The sequence below is a fragment of the Sinocyclocheilus grahami genome, unplaced genomic scaffold (assembly GCF_001515645.1).
Source record: "Sinocyclocheilus grahami isolate Dianchi unplaced genomic scaffold, SAMN03320097.WGS_v1.1 scaffold44.1, whole genome shotgun sequence".
NCBI lineage: Eukaryota > Metazoa > Chordata > Actinopteri > Cypriniformes > Cyprinidae > Sinocyclocheilus > Sinocyclocheilus grahami.
The window spans coordinates 2,214,139-2,239,478 of NW_015505223.1; the positions used below are offsets into that span (position 1 = coordinate 2,214,139).

The 25,340-nt window shown below is 36.2% G+C and overlaps 2 protein-coding genes across 2 annotated transcripts in view; both read left to right on the forward strand.

Annotated features, from left to right (window-relative positions):
• vamp3 (vesicle-associated membrane protein 3 (cellubrevin)) overlaps positions 1-16,457 on the forward strand; it is a 20,352-nt gene extending 3,895 nt beyond the window's left edge. Inside the window, exons 2-5 of the mRNA XM_016268244.1 lie at positions 5,269-5,356; positions 13,447-13,605; positions 15,307-15,358; positions 15,534-16,457. Coding sequence (XP_016123730.1) covers positions 5,269-5,356; positions 13,447-13,605; positions 15,307-15,358; positions 15,534-15,550 — 316 coding nt within the window. The 3' untranslated portion in view covers positions 15,551-16,457. The remainder of the gene's footprint in view (positions 1-5,268; positions 5,357-13,446; positions 13,606-15,306; positions 15,359-15,533) is intronic.
• Positions 16,458-21,151: 4,694 nt separating this feature from the next.
• per3 (period circadian clock 3) overlaps positions 21,152-25,340 on the forward strand; it is a 30,277-nt gene continuing 26,088 nt past the window's right edge. The window contains exon 1 of the mRNA XM_016268289.1: positions 21,152-21,248. The gene's annotated coding sequence lies outside the window, so the exon portion shown is untranslated. The remainder of the gene's footprint in view (positions 21,249-25,340) is intronic.

The window sequence follows — 25,340 nt, forward strand, 5'->3', positions numbered from 1 at the left end:
TGCGATGCTTCAGGACATCACGACAGAAAGACTAGCATGTTTAAACATTTTTTTTTTCATCATCCACGACGAGTTCTGTCACATTGGTGACATTGACCAACAGCAGCACAGAAGCTCTTTCATACACAGGTTTCAAAGATGGCGAAACAAAATAATTATGAGATGGAGGTAGGGCTGGACAATAATTCAATATCAATATGTATCGCGATATAATTTTGTTCAATAACGGTGATATGATTTTTAAACACATTTAAACATTAAAAATCTTACTGTTCAAAAACTTTTGACTGGTATGTTAGCCTATAGTTTGAAGTAAAAAATATTAATATTAATAAGGAGAGTCTGAGATTTATTTGACAGTGATTTCACATTTCTTGTTTGTATGAAGGCTAAATACCAATAAAAGGTGAACATTTATTTATTTGCGCCATTTTTTTCCTAAAATATTATATAGTTTTATAGGAGTAGGTTTCATAGAGTTGGCAAATTAATTTTTCATAAGTTTGTAGGTACAGACATCTGTTGTGGCCGTTCTTGGCCATTTTTATGAGGCTTTTTTAATAGTGTTCATATCGATATCGGAATTATATCGTATCGACCGAAATTAAGAAATATATCGTGATATAAATATTGGCCATATCGTCCAGCCCTAGATAGAGGAAAGGATGGTGGAGCTGTGGCAACAGTACTCCTGCCTGTATGATGTGTCATCGTGGGACCACGACAGAACAAACAAAGAACAATGCTGGCGAACTATAGCGGAAGCGCTTCAGCAATGTTTACACTCTTGTTTTCGGAAGTCAGTCGCTAGTTCCGCCTTCTCGATGACATCACGCATGTCGTTAAAGACAGCACGCGATGAATGGTCGGGAAGCAACGTGTAGTCTGACATGTTTCTTGTCCACGCCACGACAAGATTTTAGGAGTCAAAATCATGTAATCTGACACGGTTACTATCGTGACCGACAAAAATATTGTGTAATCTGAACCCGGCATTAGATGTTTTTAATTTCAAACCATTGCCTGTAGTTAGGAAACGAGTCTTCTATCCATAAAACTGCTTTCTCCAGGGTAAAACTTGTCCCGTCTGAATCAGGAGAGAAATATGCACAGATCAAGCACCATTTACAAGCAAAAACTGTTCTAAACACATATTTTGGTGAATTTTTATGTGAGGGAACAACAGTGGATGGACTTTTTTTTGCTGGAGGAATCGTTTTTATGAATTATGGACTAGCATTTAGGCTAGAACACACATTTTAAAGTTAAAATGTCTTGATGTCAGCTTTTTGCTTCACAAAACATTTCAAATTTAATGGACTGGAGTGTGGATTACTTGTAGATTACTGTAATGTTTATCAGCTGTTTGGACTCTCATTCTGACGGCACCCATTCACTGCAGAGGATCCATTGGGAGCAATGCTACATTTCTCCAAATCTGTTCCCATGAAGAAAAAAATGATGAAATGTCCATTGTATACCCTTAATAAATGAAGGTCGGTTTTGTGTAATATTCATGTACAAAACATGTATTGTGTTGTACTGCTGGGGGATTTCAGCAGCAGTGAGATTTCTGCCACGATCACATGATCTGACCTTCCACGTCTGTGTGCGGAATGTGTGTGTTTGTCTTTACTCCTGATGGTTCTCTAATACGGTCTCTTTCAGTCTCCCCTCATCCCTCTTTATTCTAACAAGGGTTAAATTTCATCCGCAGCATTAGACGGGAGTGAAGTCTGGCTCGAGGCCTTTCACATAGGTCTGGACGATATGGCCAAAATTTATATCACGATACATTTCTTAATTTCGGTCGATACAATATAATTCCGATATCGATATGAACACTATTTATCTGAAATATAAATCTTTTGTAACATTATAAAAGCCTTTATCATCACTTTTGATCAATTTTAAGCATCCTTGCTAAATAAAAGTATTAATTTCTATAATTTCTTTCCCCTTCCCCCCCCCCAAAAAAAAATGTATACTGAATGGAATAGTGTTACAAATGCTTTTTATTTCAGATAAATGCTGATCTTTGGATCTTTCTATTCATCAAAGAATCCTGAAAAAAAATGTACTCAACTGTTTTAAATATTAATAATCAGCATATTCAAATGATTTCTGAAGGATCATGTGACACTGAAGACTGGAGTAATGATGCTGAAAATTTAGCTATGATCACAGGAATAAATTACATTTTAAAATCTATTCAAATAGAAAGCCATTTTAAATAGTAAAAATATTTCAGAGAGAGAATTCTTAAAGAAACATTAAAAATCTTGCTGTTCAAAAACTTTTGACTGGTAGTGTAGGCTGATTATTCTTATAGATTGAAACAAATGTGCTTCAGCCAGAAAAAAAGGGTATGAAAAGTGCTCAGTCGCTGCAGAAAACAAAAATTGAACAACAACAAAAACGGGAAATGTTGCTGGAGGCGGGCTTATTGAAAATGCAGATTCATTCTCTGCCAGCAGGAGGTGCTTTTTAGAGTGATGAAACTAGCGGTTTCCCGGTAATAGCTGTAATCAAAGCAGCTCCGCTCATGAATGCTACTTTATCAGATAAAAATAAAAAACTTTTCTGAAGACAGTCCTTTCCCTTCAGAGATACATTCATATAAAACACCCGCGCCGCGTTATGATTTTGAAATGTGCAGTGCTCATGTTTATTCAATGAAGTCAAACACCATAAATAAATGTACGTTATGGGAAACACTGGTAATGTATATCAAAATATTGGAAATGTGTTTAAAAATCATATCACCGTTATTGAAAATGAAATTATAAATTATATCGCGATACATATTGATATTGAATTATTGTCCAGAAAAATGGCTCAGTTAATTGTGAGATATTGTGATAGGAGATTTTGATATCTAATACAATGACATTCAGACAGTGTGCAAATAGTTTTTAGGGCCAAGTCAAGTCACATTTAATTAAATAGCGCTTTATACAATACAGATTGTGTCAAAGCAGCTTTATAGTGTTCAACAGGAAAATGGTGTAAAAAAAAAAAGTATGTAGTAGGGCTGCTGTAAATCAGACTCAAGTCAAAGTCAGTGGAAATGTTTATGCTGTATGAATGTACAGTATACTTGTTGAATGTTATACCTTCTTTTTTTTTCTTTGTGTTTTCACACCACTTTGTGGTTTTACCTGTACTTTCTCTTTTGTAATTCTCATGTTTGTTTGTGTCTTTTATGCACCTCACCCTGCTCATTCAATCTTGTAATTACTCCACTATAAAAGAACAAAAGAAAGGTTATTTATTGGCTTCTATTACTAACAGTAGTTTATTTTATGGCATTGTGCCATTAGGGTTTAAGCATGCTGTTATTGAACCAGTCTTAAAGAAAACAAACTTAGATTCACAGGATCTCAAAAATTTTAGGCCTATATCCAAATTGGCTTTCATGAATAAGATTTTAGAGAAAGTTGTCCATAATCAACTTATTGACTTTTTGATTGGAAATAACATAATGGATATTTTTCAGTCTGGATTTAGGACCAAGCATGGTACAGAATCAGCATTATTAAAGGTTACAAACTATATCTTAAGTATTGACTCCGGGGAAAATGTTGCCTTGATGTTAGATTTAAGTGCAGCCTTCGATACTCTAGATCATGCGATCCTATTAGAACGCATTAGAGATTATGTTGGGATTAAGGGCGTAGCCCTTAAGTGGTTTTCCCTCATATCTGCATGACGGGACATGCTAAGTTAAAATTGGAAATTATGTTTCGACATCGGCGACTATCACTTGTGGGGTTCCTCAGGGATCAATTCTTGGTCCAACTTTATTTTCATTATATATGTTACCCTTGGGGTCAATTCTTAAGAAATACAATATTAATTACCACTTGTATGCTGATGATTTACAACTGTATTTTCCTTTGGAGTGTGATGGCTGTACATCTTTTGATAATTTTTATAAGTGTTTGACTGAGGTAAAGGGATGGCTAGCAAGTAATGTTTTACAACTAAATGAGGATACATGTGAGGAATCTTGGGGTAATTTTCGATTCTGAAATCCACTTTGATCGTCAAGTTAACAGCGTTGTGAAAACATCTTTCTTTCAGTTAAGAAAATTGTCTAAACTGAAACATATCCTTTCAAACAAGGACTTGGAGACTGTTTTGCATGCCTTTATTTCCACACGGTTGGATTATTGTAATGCTCTTTATGTAAGCATATGTGAATCCCTGGTTTCTCGTCTTCAGTATGTCCAAAATGCTGCTGCAAGAATCTTAACAAACACCAGAAAACGGGATCATATAACGCCTGTATTGATATCTCTTCACTGGTTACCTGTAAAATACAGAATACAATACAAGGTGTTAATGTTTGTCTATAAAGCATTACACGATCAGGCTCCTGTGTATATAATGTTCATTTCTTACCAGTCTCAACGCTATCTGCGCTCCTCTCAGAATATGCTCCTAACCGTCCCACGGTCTCGGTTGAGGCGTAGTGGAGACCACGCTTTTTCTGTTGCGGCTCCTACTCTCTGGAAAATGTTACCATTTTCTATAAAATCCTCGGCTAGCATGGACATAAAAAAAGTCCTTAAAAAGGACTTGAAGACCTACTTATTTTATCAAGCTTTCGGCATTTATTTAGGTCAGAGAATTGTGAGGGATTGGCTGCATGTTTTTGTTGATGTTATGTGTTGTTGTTTTATGTTTGCATGTATTTTTACTTATGGACAGCACTTTGGTCCATTTTAATGGTTTTGAAAGTGCTTTATAAATAAAAATTGAGTTGGGTTCTATGGTCCCATGAATAACCTTTAACATCCATAGAACATTTCCATTCCACAAAAGATTCTATATAGTTGGAAAAAAATTCTTAAGATTAAGAACTATTCACCAAAAGGTTGTTTGGGGAATCAAAAATGGTAGTTATATGGCATCTCTTTTGAAATCTTAATTTTTAGAATGCATTTATGTAGTCAATATGCCACTAGGTGGCAGTAGAATATCGCATGCTGTTTGTCACACTAGATTTCAATTAGAATGACACAACAGGACATTTTATGTGCTTAACAGATGCTTTCTGACTAAATCAACTTACAATACACAGCCCAAATCACATTAGCAGTAAGTAAAGAGTATGTTTTGCTAGGCCTTAAAAAATAAATACTGGCTGCTCCAGTAGATTTTTCTTTTGCTTTCCTTGACTTTTCCAGCTAACCTGACAATTATGTCTTTTTTTTCTATAAAATGTGAAATTTAAGATGGTTTTCTCTTTCTGTGTCATAGGTCCGCCCCAGGTGCAGATGGCTCTGGTTCTGCAGGGATGTCTGGGAATAACCGCAGACTGCAGCAGACACAGGCACAGGTGGATGAGGTAAAAGGACACACCTGACACCGTTTCCCAGTGTTCTTCATGGTTGGCCATAAACGACTTGATTTCTGTCTCTCAGTGTGATGTGAACAGTTACATAATCCCAGGACAACTCATGACACGATGTACAATGACTAATGTTCTCATTGAATATTTAAATGAGCTTTTAGACTCCTCCCATTGCAGGTATGACTTCAATATTATCACTGTAAACCATACAAGTCTGTTAAAAAATAAATACTGGCTGCTCCAGTAGATTTTTCTTTTGCTTTCCTTGACTTTTCCAGCTAACCTGACAATTATGTCTTTTTTTTCTATAAAATGTGAAATTTAAGATGGTTTTCTCTTTCTGTGTCATAGGTCCGCCCCAGGTGCAGATGGCTCTGGTTCTGCAGGGATGTCTGGGAATAACCGCAGACTGCAGCAGACACAGGCACAGGTGGATGAGGTAAAAGGACACACCTGACACCGTTTCCCAGTGTTCTTCATGGTTGGCCATAAACGAACTTGATTTCTGTCTCTCAGTGTGATGTGAACAGTTACATAATCCCAGGACAACTCATGACACGATGTACAATGACTAATGTTCTCATTGAATATTTAAATTAGCTTTTAGACTCCTCCCATTGCAGGTATGACTTCAATATTATCACTGTAAACAATACAAGTCTGTACTAGGCTTTCCGCCATAGACGGTGCTGACGGTGATACCGGTGTTAAGCCGCAACACCGGTTACGTCACTTGCCCACCACGTCACGACCCCCACCGTCGTTTAGATTTTTTTTATAGTAATAAAAATCATTTAGTTCAGTTAAAGAACAGACACTACAATTAAAAACTGAACGCGGCTGCTCAATGCAGTGTGCCAAACGACAGTCGCATCACAGATCAGATTTCATTTCTCCAGTGAGGAGAGTGAGTCGAGCTGACTGACAAGAAGAGTGGGGTGAGGTGAGACCGACAAGAAGATGGTGGATGATTTAGTTTCGAAACGAGATGCAAAAGCGCCTGTTTGGCAGTATTTTGGATTTTGAAAAGCCTGTTGACTTTTGCCATTTATCTAAGGTGATTTTGGACGTTTTTTTAAACATTAGTTTCTTATTTAATTGGTTCCACATTGTTTGCTGATTTTTACTTTATTTAAACTTTGTCATTTATTTATTTTATTTGACATCAAGGTGTATGCCGTGCCTCCAAGCTTTCTTACTCGTTTTTCTAATAAACGTTCTACTTATTTATTTGGTTATATATTATACATGTTTACTTATTTCCAGTTTTGTGTACCTATTTAAACTTTATGGAAGTTATTTTATATTAGACATAGCCTGCCCTATAGCATGGTGTATTTTTATTTGTTTTGTTAATAAAAGTTCTATGGTTTATATATACGCTAAAGTGAGTTTGATTGTTGGATTAAAGCAATTGACGCTAATTCGAAAGTAAAAATGCGCACAGCGTTTTTAAGCTATTTAAAAGCGATGGAAAAGAGGGAAAATTCAAACGAATTAAAATGTGTTTCTAAAGGAATTAAAGCCACAGCTTCACTGTTAATAGAGAAACGCAGCAAAACGGTGGTAATTCACATAGATACACAGCCTCTCTCTCTGTCGTAAATGAGCAGCTGATGAATTACACTTTTCTGAGAATAGAATATTGAAGTGGAGATCGCTAAACTGCAAGCTAAAACTAAAACCGCTGTTTTCAGAAAGCAAGCACGTTTATCCACAGTGAAGAGAGCGCATGTGCACATGGTTGACAGGTTGACAAAGATAAGTAGCACACTTGGCAGATATTTCCGTGGCGCAAGCTCATAGGCTGCCGGTCGGTTATGTAATGCCCCGTCATTTATGGTTATGCAAGCGAAACATGGATCTGCACACGCTGGCTCCCCTTCCACACTGATCTCTCTTAAAGGGGCAGAGCTACATCACCCAGCAACAGGGTTTGTGGAGCACTAGAGCATATATGAGGAGGCTGAGATGTTTGTGTGCCGTTGCCATCGACGTTGTTATGCAATTCTATTATTACAGTACAACAGGGGATTTTTTTCGTGCTTTCCATTACTTAAAACATCTGCTGAAGACGTAAGGATTGTTCAGATCGAATATAAGCAACAGGATATTATGTCATTCTCCAGGGCTTCTATATTTGATAAAGAATAAAACATTAATATATAATAAACTCAAAACATACCTTTTACTCTATTTTATACCTATTTTGAGTAGATCGAAGTGTTTGGTCTCAAATAATGCATTCAATTCTGTTTATCCCAGTAGGAAAACAGATTGATTCTCATGAAGTCAATAGTTTATATATTGACTCTTCAAACACAGTCATGCTGTTGAAGTGTATTTTAATGTGTGTCGTGGACATGCAAAAATGCCGTGTTGCGCAAGTGTGAAGCTCTGTTTCGGGGATTACGTCTCTTTATATCAGGCAACCCAGTTGTGTTCCTCTGCGCCCAGATTAAACCTTGTTGTAGCCTATATATGCTTTATTTATTCTTTTTTAGAAACCTCGCAATTTTCTACTCCATTTTAAACGTTGTAAAATTTTAAACAAATTAAGCGTGGTCCACTGCTGCACACGTGCCACAATATCGATACAGGGCCAGCTGGGACAGTCAAATCTCTGTGACGATACATCGTCGTATCGATATTTTGAACACGGCACTAGTATTTTGTGCTATTGCTTGTAATTTGATTTGCTCTTATTTTACAACTGACTATTTACTAGTCTTTAAAAATGTAGACTATTAAATTTATCTTAGTTAAGCTAGTAGTTTTAGCAGGTATCGAAACTGGAATCAAGGATTGTGATTTTTATTTTTTTTTGCTATTATCTGAAATGTTGGTGTCATAAATGCCTGTTTTTTTTTTGTGGCTGGTAAAAAATATTTCTGGCCGGTAAATTTCCTTAAGTCACCAGCCATTGGCAGGTCTGGCAAAAAGTTAGTTTTATGCCCTGTATACATGTATCTCATTTCAAAATTTGATTTAAGGTAAATTATATGCCATTTAAATGTTATAGAAGGTGCTACTTTCTTTCACTCTCTATCTCTCTTTCTTTCTGTGTGACTCCTCCCTAAAGTGAGCAGCATAATCCGTTAGCAGTTTTTACACATCTCTTCTGCAGCTCACCACATGATTTCTGTTCAAGGAATTTTACTCCAGGACATATGCAGGTCTCTGCGCACTTTATGCCCATTGACCTCTCCCCTCAGACGTCTTCTTTCAGTCTGGCGCAAGCTCATAGGCTGCCGGTCGGTTATGTAATGCCCCGTCATTTATGGTTATGCAAGCGAAACATGGATCTGCACACGCTGGCTCCCCTTCCACACTGATCTCTCTTAAAGGGGCAGAGCTACATCACCCAGCAACAGGGTTTGTGGAGCACTAGAGCATATATGAGGAGGCTGAGATGTTTGTGTGCCGTTGCCATCGACGTTGTTATGCAATTCTATTATTACAGTACAACAGGGGATTTTTTCCGTGCTTTCCATTACTTAAAACATCTGCTGAAGACGTAAGGATTGTTCAGATCGAATATAAGCAACAGGATATTATGTCATTCTCCAGGGCTTCTATATTTGATAAAGAATAAAACATTAATATATAATAAACTCAAAACATACCTTTTACTCCATTTTATACCTATTTTGAGTAGATCGAAGTGTTTAGTCTCAAATATTGCATTAAATTCTGTTTATCCCAGTAGGAAAACAGATTGATTCTCATGAAGTCAATAGTTTATATATTGACTCTTCAAACACAGTCATGCTGTTGAAGTGTATTTTAATGTGTGTCGTGGACATGCAAAAATTATTGCGATTTGTTTAGCATCTCAACCGATTTGAATCGTCACATATTTGAATCGATTTTCAACCGGCTCGCGGTTAATCGTTACATCCCTACTCGGGACAGTTGATGGATATGTCACTGGCCTGATCGGGCCACTGCTGCGCCGTCACAGAAGTTTATCATTTGCCCATGTTTTTAGGCCTTGCTAATTAAAAAATGTGTACGATTGGAAAGCATTCGAGCAAGACGCTGAAGACAACTCCATTCAGTACTCTGACACCCGAGCCCCGAGTTGAGTTTCTTTCCACGCCTTTCTTGCGCTTGAACAGACAAATACAAAAGTATGTCAAAATACCCCTCTTGGCGAGTAACTTTGTAGCTTTATCAATGATTAATCTACTGTATATTTAATTTATACAGTGGAGTACAGATGCATCAGTCGACTGGCCATTTTTTTTTGTTTTATTTCAGACCATCTCTATTTTGTGCAAACTGCACTGCAATTATTTTCCAAAATGTTATTTGTGTGGAAATATTACATTTTATATTTAGTCTGTAAATGGCCGTTAACAAAGGCCAGCGACACTGAAGATGAGTGCAAAGAGGAGAAAATAGGCAGAGCAAGATCACTGTTCACAATGCGCGAAATATAGGAAGAAAATCCTAATGGTATTTTCTTTTCATCTTGCCTCTGTTATATTACAGTAGTGTTTAGGCCTATAAGAGCAGAGCTGCTGTGTTTACAGCAGTAACCAACCAAGGAAACAATGTATTGCTGCTGTTCCATAAGCGCTACCTGCTGGCAGAAAGTGAATGTCTCATTCAGCCCATCTGCTGTTTTTGTTTTGTGCAGAAGTTTTATGTAGCATAATTTCACAAAGTTTAAGTCAGAACATTGTTTTTGCTTCAAATTTTGAAATTATGCAGTCTAATTTAATCTTTGTTTTTTGTTTTTTTTCTATACGTGATTAAAATGCAGTGGTTACCACTCATTTCAAATGGCTATGAAAAATCAAGGTGCAACACTGAGTGAAGAATATGCAATGTTATTTTACATGTGAGTATTCCGTTTCTGTACTTGAACACTTACAAACATAAAAACCTAAAGCATCATTTCATTTGTATCTTTGTTCTATATATTCAGTGATATTATTGCTTGTAATTTATTCATTTGTTCTTATTTACTGACTGTTCACTTGTCTTTAATAATGTTTGAACTTTATATTTGTTAGGCTAGTAGTTTTTGCTGTGACATCGAAATTTAAATTAGAGCATCGTAAAATTGAATTTGTTTCTAAATATTGGTGTAAGGCTGGGTATCGACCGAATTGCGTCGATACTATCGAGTATCGAAAAACGTCTTAAACAATCTCATCGGCATCAGTGAGGCAATAAAGGCCCGGGTATACTTCACTTTCTGTGTTCCGTTTCCGTCTCGCGCTCAGCCACGTCTGCACAGCTTTCAAAGTATACTCAACCATGGATGAGCTCGACACAGGCGCAGTTTGACTTGCACTCTGTCTTAACTTTCACCTCACGCATGCGCTGTTGTACACGGAGTATACTTGGGCCTTAAGCCTGCAGGACTAGCCGGTGTATTCGACTAGAAGAGGTGCGGTGCAGATCGATCATTGTTTGACATCTGCGAGAGCGAGTCGAAAGCGCACTGAGCAGTCTGCTCTCTTTAGCTCTCGTGGTACTGTAATACACCGATTGGTCTGCACAGTCAGTCCACGTCAAGTCGAACACACCTACTAGTTTACACCGGTTACACTCAGAGATGTGGCGCACACGTGAGGCTGTAGTGCGAATGCGTCCCAGCCCCCTTAGATGTAAGGCTACATTTACACTGGTGCGTTTGTTTTAAAATGAAAACGATCCTCGTCATACTGGCGTTTCCACTGCGTTTCAAGCCGGCTTTCCACTATCTCCAAGTGACAGACCGGTCATTCAGTCATTCATTTCCAATTAGGGATGGGCGTATCGATCCAAAGTATCGATATATCGATACTGACGCGAGTATCGAAAGTATCGATACTCAAATAAAAAATATCGATACTAAGATGCGTTTTATTTACCAGTGGTTTTGTTTATTTAACAAAAAAATATATATAATAATAATGCGTGCATTATGCATTGAATTGGATGAATAACCTTTGTTAGCGAGTAATTGTGTAGGATAGAACTATTTTCCTGAACACGCAAATTTTGCAAGACAGAACCAATCAATCACAGAGAGCGTTCACTTACTGCTGACAGTGCATTCAAACAGGGCTGCGTTTCCCAAAAGTATCATAAGAAAGCATTAAAGCTTTTGGGAATGGCAGCCCCGAACAATGCTTATCAGAGGACAGAAAAAAACCCATAAATGTTTATTTCACAATAAACAAATTTAAATTGTAGCCTACATAGTTTGTGCGATTACAATTATTTAAATTGAACGTTGAAAGATAATATTAATCATGTTCTATTCTGTAATGTTAATAGAAATCATACACTGTCAGAATAAAAAGGTTGCATTTTATGCATGCAACAGCCATTCACTGGCAGTCCCTAATGGCAGTACAAAATATTGCACTAAATCAAAAGTTCAAATGTTACAAATAAGTTAGAATATTAATGTTGTAATACTGGTAGCACTAATATAAAAATGTGGTGATATATGTTACAAAAACGTTGATGGTTGTATTTTTTTGCATTTGATCTCAGTATTCCTATCAATGTTGTATAAGGTTTTTTTATGCATAATAGTAACCCTAGAATGTGATCAAACAGTTTAAAATAGCTGGGCTAAGATATATATATATATATATATATATAACAATTTTTAAGACTGCAGAAATATGTTAATTCAGTATACACATTATCCCACCGGTTACAGCTGTGATAGACCATAAAATACAATTTTTCACACACTTTTCCAAAAAAAGAAAAAAAATTATTGATTATTTCCAAGCGTTACTAATGACACATCATCTGGATATTTTCATGTCTGGGAAAAATTTGGGATTAAACGGGTTAAAATGCATTTTAAACAAAGTTAAGTGGTTTTCATTACCCATTTTACTCTTAGTAATTTAATACATTTCATAATTGAAAAGTTTAGTGCAGAATTATCGAATCGGTATCGTATCGAAAACAAAATAATGGGTATCGCCCATCCCTGTTTCCAATGGAGAGTAGCGCAGGAGCTGCGTGGAGTTCCGATCATATGCAGATGTCCGTTCATACTACACGACCGAAAGCGCGTGTTATGTGGCCATTCATGCAAACTGTAGCATCATGCTACATAAGACAATAAATGATTTCGTATTTATTAGAATACAAGATAACGCAGATCAAAAACAATTATAACAGCAATTATAAAAAAAATTTGTGGCAGGGCCAGTGAAAATGTAGGCAGGGCAAGTAAAAATTTGAACCACTGGCCTGACCGGGCAAGTAGAAAAAATCCTTAGCGTTGAGTCCTGCTTAATATCAATATTGAAAACCGTTCTGCTGCTTCATATTTTGGTTGAAAAAATTATGAACAGAAAATTCAAAAGAACAGCATTTGTTTGTAATATAAATATTTTGTAACATTATAAGTTGCATTGTCGATTAATTTTTAAAAAAATCTTACGGACCCCAAACTTTTGAATATTTATTTAATTCATTTATTTATGCTAACAGAACTAACAGTCACAAATACAATCACAGATTGTAGATGTTTAATAGCTCTGACACAGACTGGTTTCCCAAATGTTGGATAATCCAGAGAAAATATTTGTCTAGCCTTGACCTAGTTGGACAAATCTTGCCTCAAAGAATGTATGTGTATTTTGTTTTCAGGCCTAATTTTATTTAATTTTTTTACTAGCAACAAAACATTTGTCATTTGTCACAGTGTACTATGTAGTTCTGTGAAATCTCATTGGTCCTAAATCATACTCTGTTCTACTTTATATCAAATATGGTCAGATTTGCTGTGTATTTTCTGCATTTTTGCTTTCATTGTGACCAGGCAAATGTTGCTGGAAACATGTTACAGGTTATGACACTGTTTCTCTCAGTGCTGACCACTAAATGACATGTTCCTGCTGCTTGTCTGGTTTTAAGAAGTCGTCTCCAGCCATGCTGCCAAAAGTCTCGCATCGTTAAACTGATTAATAAACCTGCAGCGGTGTTCACACAGCTGTTTGTTTACACACATGGCAAGATTCCTTGACCTCGATTTACTTTTCCAGCCCTCAGCATCACTTTTCCACAGTTTTTCTAAGAATCCTCTAACAGGAATCTTCTCGTTAATCTAGGTGGTGGACATCATGAGAGTGAATGTTGATAAGGTCCTGGAACGAGACCAGAAGCTGTCTGAGCTGGATGATCGTGCCGATGCCCTGCAGGCCGGTGCTTCCCAGTTTGAGACCAACGCCGCCAAACTCAAGAGGAAGTACTGGTGGAAGAACTGCAAGGTATATCAAGGATGCACAGGAGAGATAATATCATACACTCATTTAGTTGAAATACATTTCTTAAATATTAAAGGGGTCATATGACGTTGCTAAAAAAGAACATTATTTTGTGTATTTGGTGTAATGAAATGTCTTTATGCGGTTTAAGGTTCAAAAAACTCATTTTCCACATATTGTACATTATTGTTTCTCCTCTATGCCCCGCCTTTCTGAAACGCGTCAATATTTACAAAGCTCATCTGTCTGAAAAGCGAGGTGTGCTGTGATTGGCCAGCTATCCAGTGCGTTGTGATTGGCCGAATTCCTCAAGCGTGTGACGGAAATGTTACGCCCCTCACCATACTGTGATGCCGTGTCCCAGCGTGACTAGACAAAACCAGTAAAACCCATTATAAACGAGGCATTTGTTGCATCCAGTGGGGATATAATTACTGATTATAATGACTTATACTGTCTTTTTACACGTTGCGTTGCATCGCGCCGTGTAAACATAAAACCATGTCTGCATTTGTGATCAGAGAAATGACAAACAAGTGCTACCCTACACTGCTCAAAACTCGCGTTTGAATCATCAGTGGCAAATTCTTTAAATATGAAAACTTACTTAGTCTGTGAGTCAGCATTATTTGTCAGCATCATAGACTGTATAGGGTCAGCATGCATGCTGAAGGGGAAACAGGAGAACTGAATTCACCGGAACACTGGCATTGTAGGCTACTCTCCCAGGAAACAGTCCTCCGTAAAATGTGCTGCACACATCTGAATATTTGGGTTGAACCGTTCTGAAAATGTTGTAAATACAACTTAACCACTGATTTCTAGTTGTGTCCACTTTTGGAAGAACAAAGTAGTTTCACTTTCATAATGAAACACACAGCGTCTTCACGACATGGCGGCGGCAACAATACTACAGCGAGAATCAAAGTTATGCTGCCTTTCTTTGCGTGAACATTTGGGCGGTGTTATGCAAATCTTCACACACATTGACGTAGACATGTGGGGGCGTGTTTAAACGAGGCGTTTTAGGAGGGTGTGGACCAGTTTTAACTTTTATAAAGAATATCTCTTTGGGTTTGAGACTTCAGTCTTTGCAACTTTAGGGATCTTATCTATTCACGAACAGCTTGTAACACTACAAAGAGAAAGGAAAACTTGAAATCGCATCATATGACCCCTTTAGGGCTCCAGAGATGATTGGATGTTTTCCAAAAGATTTGCTCCCAGTTTTTGAGTTCTTCATGCATCTGCAATATAACTGTAGCATAACTGTGTGTGTGTGTGTGTGTGTGTGTATAGTGTATACTATAGTGTTATACTAGTGTCATAGTGTTATACTATAGTATAATGATAGTATAACTTCTGTGTTTCCCATAAGCTCATATGCAAAAACAAAGACACTAATATGCAAAAGATAATTTTATTTTTTGTCTTGTTATTGTAAAAATACATAGGTTAGTTTTTGTTCTCACAAAAGGTCATAGTAAATATTAAGAAATATAAAGGTCATTCCATTACGTTAAAAAAAATATATAGGACATTTATCTGTTATTGTGTGTGTGTGTATTAAGAAGATGAGATCAATGTAAGAAAAGTGGTCATTGCTAAAGCAGGTAGCAAATAATATATTTTATAATAAAAAGTGGATAACCTTTGAACCTAAGGCACCAAATTACAATATGTTCTTGTTTGTTGTCTTTGCAGATGTGGGCCATTTTGATAGCCGTGGTTGTTGTCATTATTGTCGTCATTATCAGTGAGTATCAAAGTATTCACAGCCTCTTTAACTCCCTACTATGGGTGGCAGTTGCTCAAAATGACACTGATCATGAGACGCCAGCCGAATGAATTTGATTATTATTAAATATATGGTAGTCTAATGAAAGTATATTCATATTAAATCTAAACCCTGCCCTTTTTGTCTCTTTCAGTCTGGACGCAGTCATAAAGTCAGAAATCTGGTTCTGATTGGAAGAAAAGATCAGGATATGAAGTAGTATCGACTTCAGAAGGAAGAGAGAGATATAACGAATGAATGCTCTTCCAATACGTTCTAACCTGCTGATTTTCAAAAGCATATCTTGTAAACTATCCTCAATGTTTTTTTTTTTGTTTTTTTTTAGGTTTTGTTTTTAATAACTAGGATTTGAATATGTTTCAGAATGCCATTTCCATACACATCTAACACACTCCTCTGTGCAAACCACAGAATAATAACTGACAGTGTACAGGTTACAAAATGATCCAAAACCACAACGCATACTTTCATGATAATATGAGTCATTTCGCTATCATTTGGAGGCCAAAACATATTGACCAAAACTCTTGTTGTGAAAGCCATTTGCCAAGATCTCATTGATGAATCCCTCATGGACTCTTTCAGTGGATGGCAGTAATCAGACACTCTTGTTTTGGCTGCGTCAGAGTCTTTCTGTGCCAACAAGACATAAGAGCCTTTCCTGAACAACCACAGACGTGCCTTTAAACAACTCCACTGCCATCCCGTAACAAAAGCACACAACTTTGCTCTGATTTTACTCAGAATGTCTGCATAAAAATGTATGTAAGTTTGATATCATCTTCAAAGATTGAATTTTGAAGTGATAATTCACTAATAATTTAACTGCGTTGTGTGTTGCCTTATGTAGAAATAGTTTGCTAGGAAATATCTTTGCTCACCTCTCGCTCACGGTGCCAAAACATTTTGTTTATCTGAGCTTTTTTTGTATGCATCTCTTTGTATATCTCACATGTGTATACATCGTAAACAAATGCAATTCTATACTGTGGCCTTACAAACTGTTAAGCCTGTTGAATTGCCCGTGTTGGCTCAATAAAACACAGATTTAACATCCTTTAGTACTCACATTTTACTCACAGAGGCTGCATAGATTACAGTAGATGATGCTTCAAATCACTTTATTTCAGATACTGTGTTCATCAAGGAGAAGAGCTGTTATGATGTACTTGTTCTCTGGTTGTGCATCTTGACCATCCACTGCTGCCATTGTGCTGGTTTAATCCAGTTTACAATCTTCTGTCAAGACAGGAGTGCGCATCATGATCCTGTGAAACGGCCATTAACTCTCAAAACAACATCAGACTGAGGGGTTTCAACAGAAAGAGGTTTCTTTTTGGCCATTCTTGAAACCTACCTTGGTTCAAAAGACGTTGTATTGTGATTTTTCACATTTTTCTAGGAGGATAAAGTCTTCTCTAGTAAATGAATGAGAATGATTTCTTAAGGATGAAGTCCTTATGTCCAGTCCAGTAATACTAAACAAATAAATGCTGCTTCAGTGAACAGAAGTAGGCTTACTTTCAAAAAATCTAGTTATGGAAGTTTATTTCAGCCAAGGGATAAAAATATTTCCTGGGGGGAAAATATTATCGTAATTTTTCTGACTTTTTTTCCTCTTGCAATTGCAAGTTTACATTTTGCAATTCAGTTTAAATTAAATATTCTGAGGTTTTTTTCTGTTTTCTGAGTTTGCATCTCTCAAATCTCTATTTTTTGCAGTTTTCAAAGAATCCGGAATTGTGAGATGAAAAGTTGTGACAGTCTATCTGTCTGTCTGTAGGTACATCCTTTAGTACTCACATTTTACTCACAGAGGCTGCATAGATTACAGTAGATGATGCTTCAAATCACTTTATTTCAGATACTGTGTTCATCAAGGAGAAGAGCTGTTATGATGTACTTGTCCTCTGGTTGTGCATCTTGACCATCCACTGCTGCCATTGTGCTGGTTTAATCCAGTTTACAATCTTCTGTCAAGACAGGAGTGCGCATCATGATCCTGTGAAACGGCCATTAACTCTCAAAACAACATCAGACTGAGGGGTTTCAACAGAATTGCAATCGTGAAATCTTATCGTAAATTCTGACTTTTTTTTTCCCCTTGCAATTTGCAAGTTTACATTTTGCAATTCAGTTTAAATTAAATATATTATTCTGAGTTTTTTTCTGTTTTCTGAGTTTGCATCTCTCAAATCTCTCTTTTTTTGCAGTTCTCAAAAAATCCGGAATTGTGAGATGAAAAGTTGTGACAGTCTATCTGTCTATCAGTCTATCTGTCTGTCTGTCTGACCTAATAAAGACCTAACCCAAACATAATTTCCTTACTGCCCCTTTAAACTGGCAATAATGCACTAACAGTACCTTTAGTGCATGTACAGATGTCGAAATATTATAAATATATAATGTTATATTTTAATTTAATATGTATAATAATATTCATCACTATACAGTGACAAAAACAAACTGATAAGTAAAATATATAAGAAATACAAAATAAGCAACTGGTAATTAAAAAAAAAAATTTGAATGCTCTGTTGAATGTCTGTTTATCAGCCAGTCATAAATTACTATTCAGTACCATAGTATATTTCAAATGAACAAACATGCTACCGCAGTACTTGTATTTTCTTTGTTCTACAGTGTTAGTGCAGATCCTAGCAGTCATTGATCTGCTTACAAAATTTTACACTTTTCAATGACCTACTTAAGTAGCCTACAAGTTCAAGGCCCAGAAATCATCGCATTGTGGTTTATAAAAGAAATGCACGCTAAACCCTGCCCGAAATGTATGAATATATTCATAATATGCAGGAAAGTAGATCAGGAGGAAAGTTAACTATCTAATCTACTTCATTCCAGCCTGCGACGAAACCTATGGCATCACGCCCCACATGTAGTGACGGCAACTTACGATATTTTACGTTTTTTAGTTATTTAACACAAGTAATCGCTTGTGTGTGACCTGATTTAAAGCGGTCATATGATGCGATTTCAATATTTCCTTTCTCTTTGGAGTGTTACAAGCTCTTGGTGCATAAAGAAGATCTGTAAAGTTGCAAAGACTAAAGTCTCAAATCCAAAGAGATATTCTTTATAAAAATTTAAGAGTCAACCACGCCTACCTAAAACGGCTCGTTCTAACACGCCCCCACATGTCTACGTCACGATGTGGGAAGATTTGCATAACGCTGCCCAAATGTTCAGCAAAGAAAGAAGGCGTAACTTTAATTCTTGCTGTTGCCGCCGCTGCCATGTTGTGGAGTCGTTGTGTGCTTCGTTGTGAAAGCGAAACTACTTTGTTTGGTCTTCCAAAAGAGGACACGACTAGAAATCAGTGGTTTAGTTGTATTTACAACACTGTTTCAGAACACTTCAACCCAAATATTCAGATGTGTGCAGCACATTTTATGGAGGATGAGGACTGTTTCCTGTAATGCGTCTGTGGCACAAAGGCTGTTTCTATAAAGTGGGGCATTTCCAACTTTGCAAGGACAGGCTGGCGCTTCTGACTCACAGCCTGTAAGTATGTTTTTTATATTTAAAGAATTTGCCACTGATGATTCAAACGCGAGTTTTGAGCAGTGTAGAGTAGCACTTGTTGTTTGTCATTTCTCCGATCACAAATGCAGACATGGTTTTATGTTTGCGCAGCGTGATACGCAACCAAGAGGCAACCTCCCGCTCTCGCTCGTGAAGCCAACACGGAAGTGACTTAAACTGTAATTCACCATCTGGCCGCTAGAGGCTGGCTGCAAAAGGGAGTCAATCCCATAGACTCACCATATTAAAATGTCCAACTTTACAGCAGAAAAAAATTTTTTACAGTCTGGTTCAAAAAATTATTTTGGTCTATATAGCAAATTTTGCCCTTCATGACAACTGTGAGGGGGGTGAATTTTTTTATAACTCATCCGTTTAAATTATATTAAGCCTTAAAATTCTGCATAATTAAGGGCGTGGCCACTTGAGTGACAGGTGGATTGCCACTGCTGTCACCACCGTCGAGCTAGGTGGGTGTGGTTTCAGCAGCCTGCTCCCGCCTCTTTGCACATTTTCGATTATCCGGGAGTGACGCGCTGCCAAGATGGCGACGGTCCGCTCCGCCCACTTTGAGCTTCAAAAACGCTCTTCGAAAATCTACGAATGACGTCACGAACAATACGTCCATGTTTTTATACAGTCTATGTACGCAATGCGTAAAGTCATTATAATCAGTAATTATGTCCCCAATGGATGCAACAAATGCCTAATTTGTATTGGGTTTTATTGGTTTTGTCTCGTTGTGCTGGGAGATAGCATTATGGTAAGGAACATAACATTTCTGTCACACGCTTGAGGCATTCGGCCAATCACAACACACTGGATAGCTGGCCAATCACAGCACACCTCGCTTTTTTAGAACGATGAGCTTTGTAAAAATCGATAATAATATTAATAACAATAATGTACATTATATGGAAAATAATGTTTTTTTTTTTATTTATTTTACCTTAAACCGCATAAACACATTACATTACACCAAATACACAAAATAATGTTCTTTTTAGCAAAGTCATATGACCCCTTTAACCCGGGGAGAGCGGCGTTATAACGGTTCGTTACCACGCCAGATCTCATGGCATTTCGCCTAAACTTCTACAACTTATTAAATCATCCTTACAATACTCTTCTTTAAAGGAAGACATTCCTCGATTAATGATAGGTGGTATTGACTTGTTAGATAAAAAAATGCAATAATATTCATATCATAAGAACATTACTCTCTATAAGCAGTATTGCCCCTATAGCAATGACTTCATGGAAACGGATTTATCCTTCTTTATCTTATGTGTTCATAATAATCTTGTGATACCAAACAAAGTTAAAGAAATCCATCTTAAAATCCTTCACAATTTTTACCCCTGCAAGTTATTTTGATCTAAATTTATGGATATTCACCCAGAATGCTCTCTTTGTGGATCTGAAAATGAATCAGTGCTTCATTTGTTCTTTAGATGCCCCTTTATAGTACCATTTTGGATTGAGATTTCAACTTTGATCTTTACTTCCTTTAATAACCTTATTGATATCCCAGAAGAAATGGTCCTGTTTTTGTTATGTAACACTGGATCTGCTCTTTTAAATAATGCTATTAAAATCCTGTGCTTGCTTGGAAAAGGTCATATTCATAAGTGTAAAGTTACAGCAATTTTATTGCATTTTGCTCCGAATTAAAACGTCTCGCTGAATCCCTCTGTAAATTAAAAAGAAACAAAACAGCAGTTAAAACATATCAGATTTTAAATAAGGGTTTGAATCATCTGTGAACTGAGATAGAATGTTTAGAAGAGCTTTCTTAACTCCTACTTGAGTCAAAAATAAATTAATTTTCTTTCTATTATTTATCTGTATTATTACTATTTAGTTTTTGATCATTATTATTGTATTTGACTCTTATTTTATGTTGTTTTATCTTGATACTTGCTTTCTTTACCTTGTTATTATTCTAAATCCCTCGTAACAGGTTTTTTGTTCTTGATCATTGCTAAAGGCTATCTTTCATTGTAATAAATCGATGATTTCAATTAAAAAAAATTAAAAAAACCTCGCCAGATCTCCACTGCTACTCCATTGTTTTCGTCGATTATGTAACATGGTCATACACGTGAGTCCAGCCGCATCCTCGGCTAGGCTGGCGTCATGACCACGCCCATTGACCAATCATACTGTCGCGGGGAGAACGCTCCGACCAATGGGAGTCGAGAAGGCGTGGCTCCGGTCGGCCAGACTCACGTGGGGCTGATGTGTTGCGGCTGGAGGGACTCGCGAGAAACTGGAGCAAGTGATTATTGAACATAAACATCAAGTAAGTACTCCTCTTTAACGCATCTCAAGCGCACGAAACAGATTTATAGATATAATAGTGCTGTGATATTCAAGAGAGTTTAATACGTCAAGACTTCGACGATTAACTCCTACGATTTAAGGTATACCTCGTTATTAATTATCTATATCATATAATCACCAGCATTCACTTATTATGCATCAACTATATGATAATCTCTTTGTTTTGATTTAAGTTGAAACATTGCGTTAGGTTATGCATGTAACTCTGCGCATGCGCACCGCGCATCTGACTTCTCATTTACTATTAAATGAGCTTTTTTTATTTCAACTTTGATGTTTTTGTCATTTTGGCGGCTCAGATAGAGGGAGTTAGGTGAATATCTTTCTGTAAGTAGACTCGTGGCCGTGCATGTGCAATGGTTCAGGTCTTGTGGGTTTGTTATTAATGTGGAAACTATAGAGGGTGTTTTTTGTTGTTGTTTTTTGAATACTAAATGATGTGTGATAGTGGGGGTCTGTTGCTTAATATCAAAATATCATCTTGTGAAATAAGCATTATATACCTTTGCATGAGTTATTATTAGTGTTTCATTTCTTAAGGTGGTTCTTCAGAACTTAGGAGTTTTACTTTATCATTTATTATTGAAAATTTGATATTGTGAATAGCCACCTGTGTCCTATTTGAACCAATAGCCTAATGTTCATTTGAGAATCAGTCAGGTTACACAGTCATGGAAATGTGTGGTCAACTGTTATGGATTTTTCCATGGATGATGCCGGTAATTAGAGAGCAGGGTGGATGCGAATGCAGCCTAATGCAACTTTGAACAAATATTCCATGCAATATTTACTGAAATGTCATATTTTGAGAAACTGCACATTATTAAGAAATCGGTGAAACTGGCACTGTTAATCAGGCATGTCTGGTTAGGAAAAATGTGGCCAAATATCAACAATATCATCCTTTAAAAAAGGCCAAATAATTGCCAAATATCAGCAGATGTATCACAAACCTGGTTTGAGTGTCAGATGCGTACCAAATATAGTCATTTAAACAATTATTTTTTTGATGGTGTAATGCATTCTCTAGACAGCTGTAAGCTATAGGGTGACCAGACATCCCCGTTTTCTGGGGACAGTCCTGGTTTTTGGTGTCCTGTCCCCGCCTGGAGCGGTCATATTAATATATGAAAACCACAACAATTAAAAAACACTGTCCCCGTTTTTTAATTTGTAGATAATCACAAGTGAGATTATCTATCCTATCACACTAGGAAATGTCCCCGGTTTTCATTTCAGAAATCTGGTCACCTTATATATAAGCCATTCATAGGTTGATTTTACTAATAAAACATAGCTGTAAATACAACCAGCAGCACTGTCTCGATCAATGGCATGAGTTTGGAGCGGGACTATCTGGGGAAACCTGTTTTACTTTTGCAGAAATGACACACTTCTGCTTTAAACCTAGTTATCCTTCTATTTGTCTGTCGAATCCCTTTTGGGGTCCCAGTGCTATTTCCCATACAGCTGATTCACCAGAACACAAGGAGTATGTCTGGTCTGTGTAACCTGAGCACATGCATCAGTTTATCTGAACTTTTTACTGTGTAAAAATGAGTTAAGTTAAGATACATGTAGCGTTTTATGGTTCACAGTCGGATGTAGGGTATGTAAAGATTATTACCTGTTGCACAAGATCTGATTACATTTTTCTGTACTAAAGACATGAGATAAAGAAACAGTTGTGCATAAATGTTAATGACAAAGAATTGTATTATATTACCAGTATTATATAATCACATAATCATGATGCATATTTACTGAAAGCACAGATTGCCGCCCTTTTTGGCTTTCTGTTGAGTTGTTTTGAGTTTTAGCTTACTCAAAGTTTCCCAAATAGCCGTGCATATATATATATATATATATATATATATATATATATATATTAGTATACACATACATTTTATATATATATATATATATATATATCATTGGGCCATTTGTCTTTTGCCTATAGCCAGGGTTATTTTAGTACCATTTTGATTTTGGGAAAAAATCTATATATATTAATAATAATATTTGTATTTGGGTTTTTTATATTTCTTGTTTTTATTTAAATAGGGCTATTCGCGATTCGTTGATTTTATTCGACTATTCGATTTTTAAAAATCCTCGACTTCATTTTGCTCGCGTCGACTAACCGGCAAAATACCGTAAGTGGCGCATTTCACGGACGAGAATCCATAAAACACATTATTAGACTGTTTCCCAAGGCTGCATGATATATTAAACCCATTTAAAAATCATAATTAAGCATAATTGTGAATTCACAAGCGTTACGATTTAATTAAATAATAATATGCGATGCAGTTCTAATACAGTATATGCACTTTAATTATTTACATGCGTGTAGGTTAAGTACATGCGTTCACAGTAGTTCCACAGGATCTGTTATCATTTACATGTGTGCAGCGTCTCAAACTCCATCTCTGCATGTTGTTGGGAGTTTGGGTTTATTATAACGTTCATCTGAGAACGCAACGTGCGCCATTTCTTCAGATTTGTAAGGTAAATAATTTATAAATCTACGCAAACTCAGGAGAATACATCGCGGTTTCAAAGTAAAAGCTCAAACCCTCACTCCGAGGTTACACGTTTTGATGTCCACATATTCTTTTAATTACAGTGGCTATAGCATTTCTGTCCTAAAGAAATGGCCAAATATTAAAGAATAAGTTGAATGAAATGGTGCTTGGTTAATATTAAACAAGTATTAGATCGCACAGCAATGTGTAAAAATAATCATCAGGCCGTTGGCGCCCTCTGCAGGCCTTTGTTGTAATGCGTAATGTACATTAACTATTGTTTATAATACATTATGTATTTTAACAGTTTTGTTCAATAAAACCATATGATTTCTTGCTTTTGATACTTTATTTGAACTAATTATTATTGCCTCATTTCTATTATATTTGTATTTTAAGTAATTTTAAAGGCTATTGTTCACTTACATCTATTTTTATTGCCACAAAAAAATTTATTATAATTATAGGGCCCTATGAAATCCGTTTTATTTCCAAATGCAGTTTTTTTTTCCATTTTCATTTTTCTATACTCTGTTTTAATGGTTAAATTACATTTTATTAATCAAAAAGCCTGTCTAATTAATTGAGTTTTACAGTTTTATCTTTACCAAATTCTGTTTTCCATTATTTTCTGGATTCCATTTTAATGGTTCCATTCAACACTCAAAGTTTCACAAATATACGTGCATATATATATATATATATATATATATATATATATATATATATATATTAGTATACACATACATTTTATATATATATATATATATATATATCATTGGGCCATTTGTCTTTTGCCTATAGCCAGGGTTATTTTAGTACCATTTTGATTTTGGGAAAAAATCTATATATATTAATAATAATATTTGTATTTGGGTTTTTTATATTTCTTGTTTTTATTTAAATAGGGCTATTCGCGATTCGTTGATTTTATTCGACTATTCGATTTTTAAAAATCCTCGACTTCATTTTGCTCGCGTCGACTAACCGGCAAAATACCGTAAGTGGCGCATTTCACGGACGAGAATCCATAAAACACATTATTAGACTGTTTCCCAAGGCTGCATGATATATTAAACCCATTTAAAAATCATAATTAAGCATAATTGTGAATTCACAAGCGTTACGATTTAATTAAATAATAATATGCGATGCAGTTCTAATACAGTATATGCACTTTAATTATTTACATGCGTGTAGGTTAAGTACATGCGTTCACAGTAGTTCCACAGGATCTGTTATCATTTACATGTGTGCAGCGTCTCAAACTCCATCTCTGCATGTTGTTGGGAGTTTGGGTTTATTATAACGTTCATCTGAGAACGCAACGTGCGCCATTTCTTCAGATTTGTAAGGTAAATAATTTATAAATCTACGCAAACTCAGGAGAATACATCGCGGTTTCAAAGTAAAAGCTCAAACCCTCACTCCGAGGTTACACGTTTTGATGTCCACATATTCTTTTAATTACAGTGGCTATAGCATTTCTGTCCTAAAGAAATGGCCAAATATTAAAGAATAAG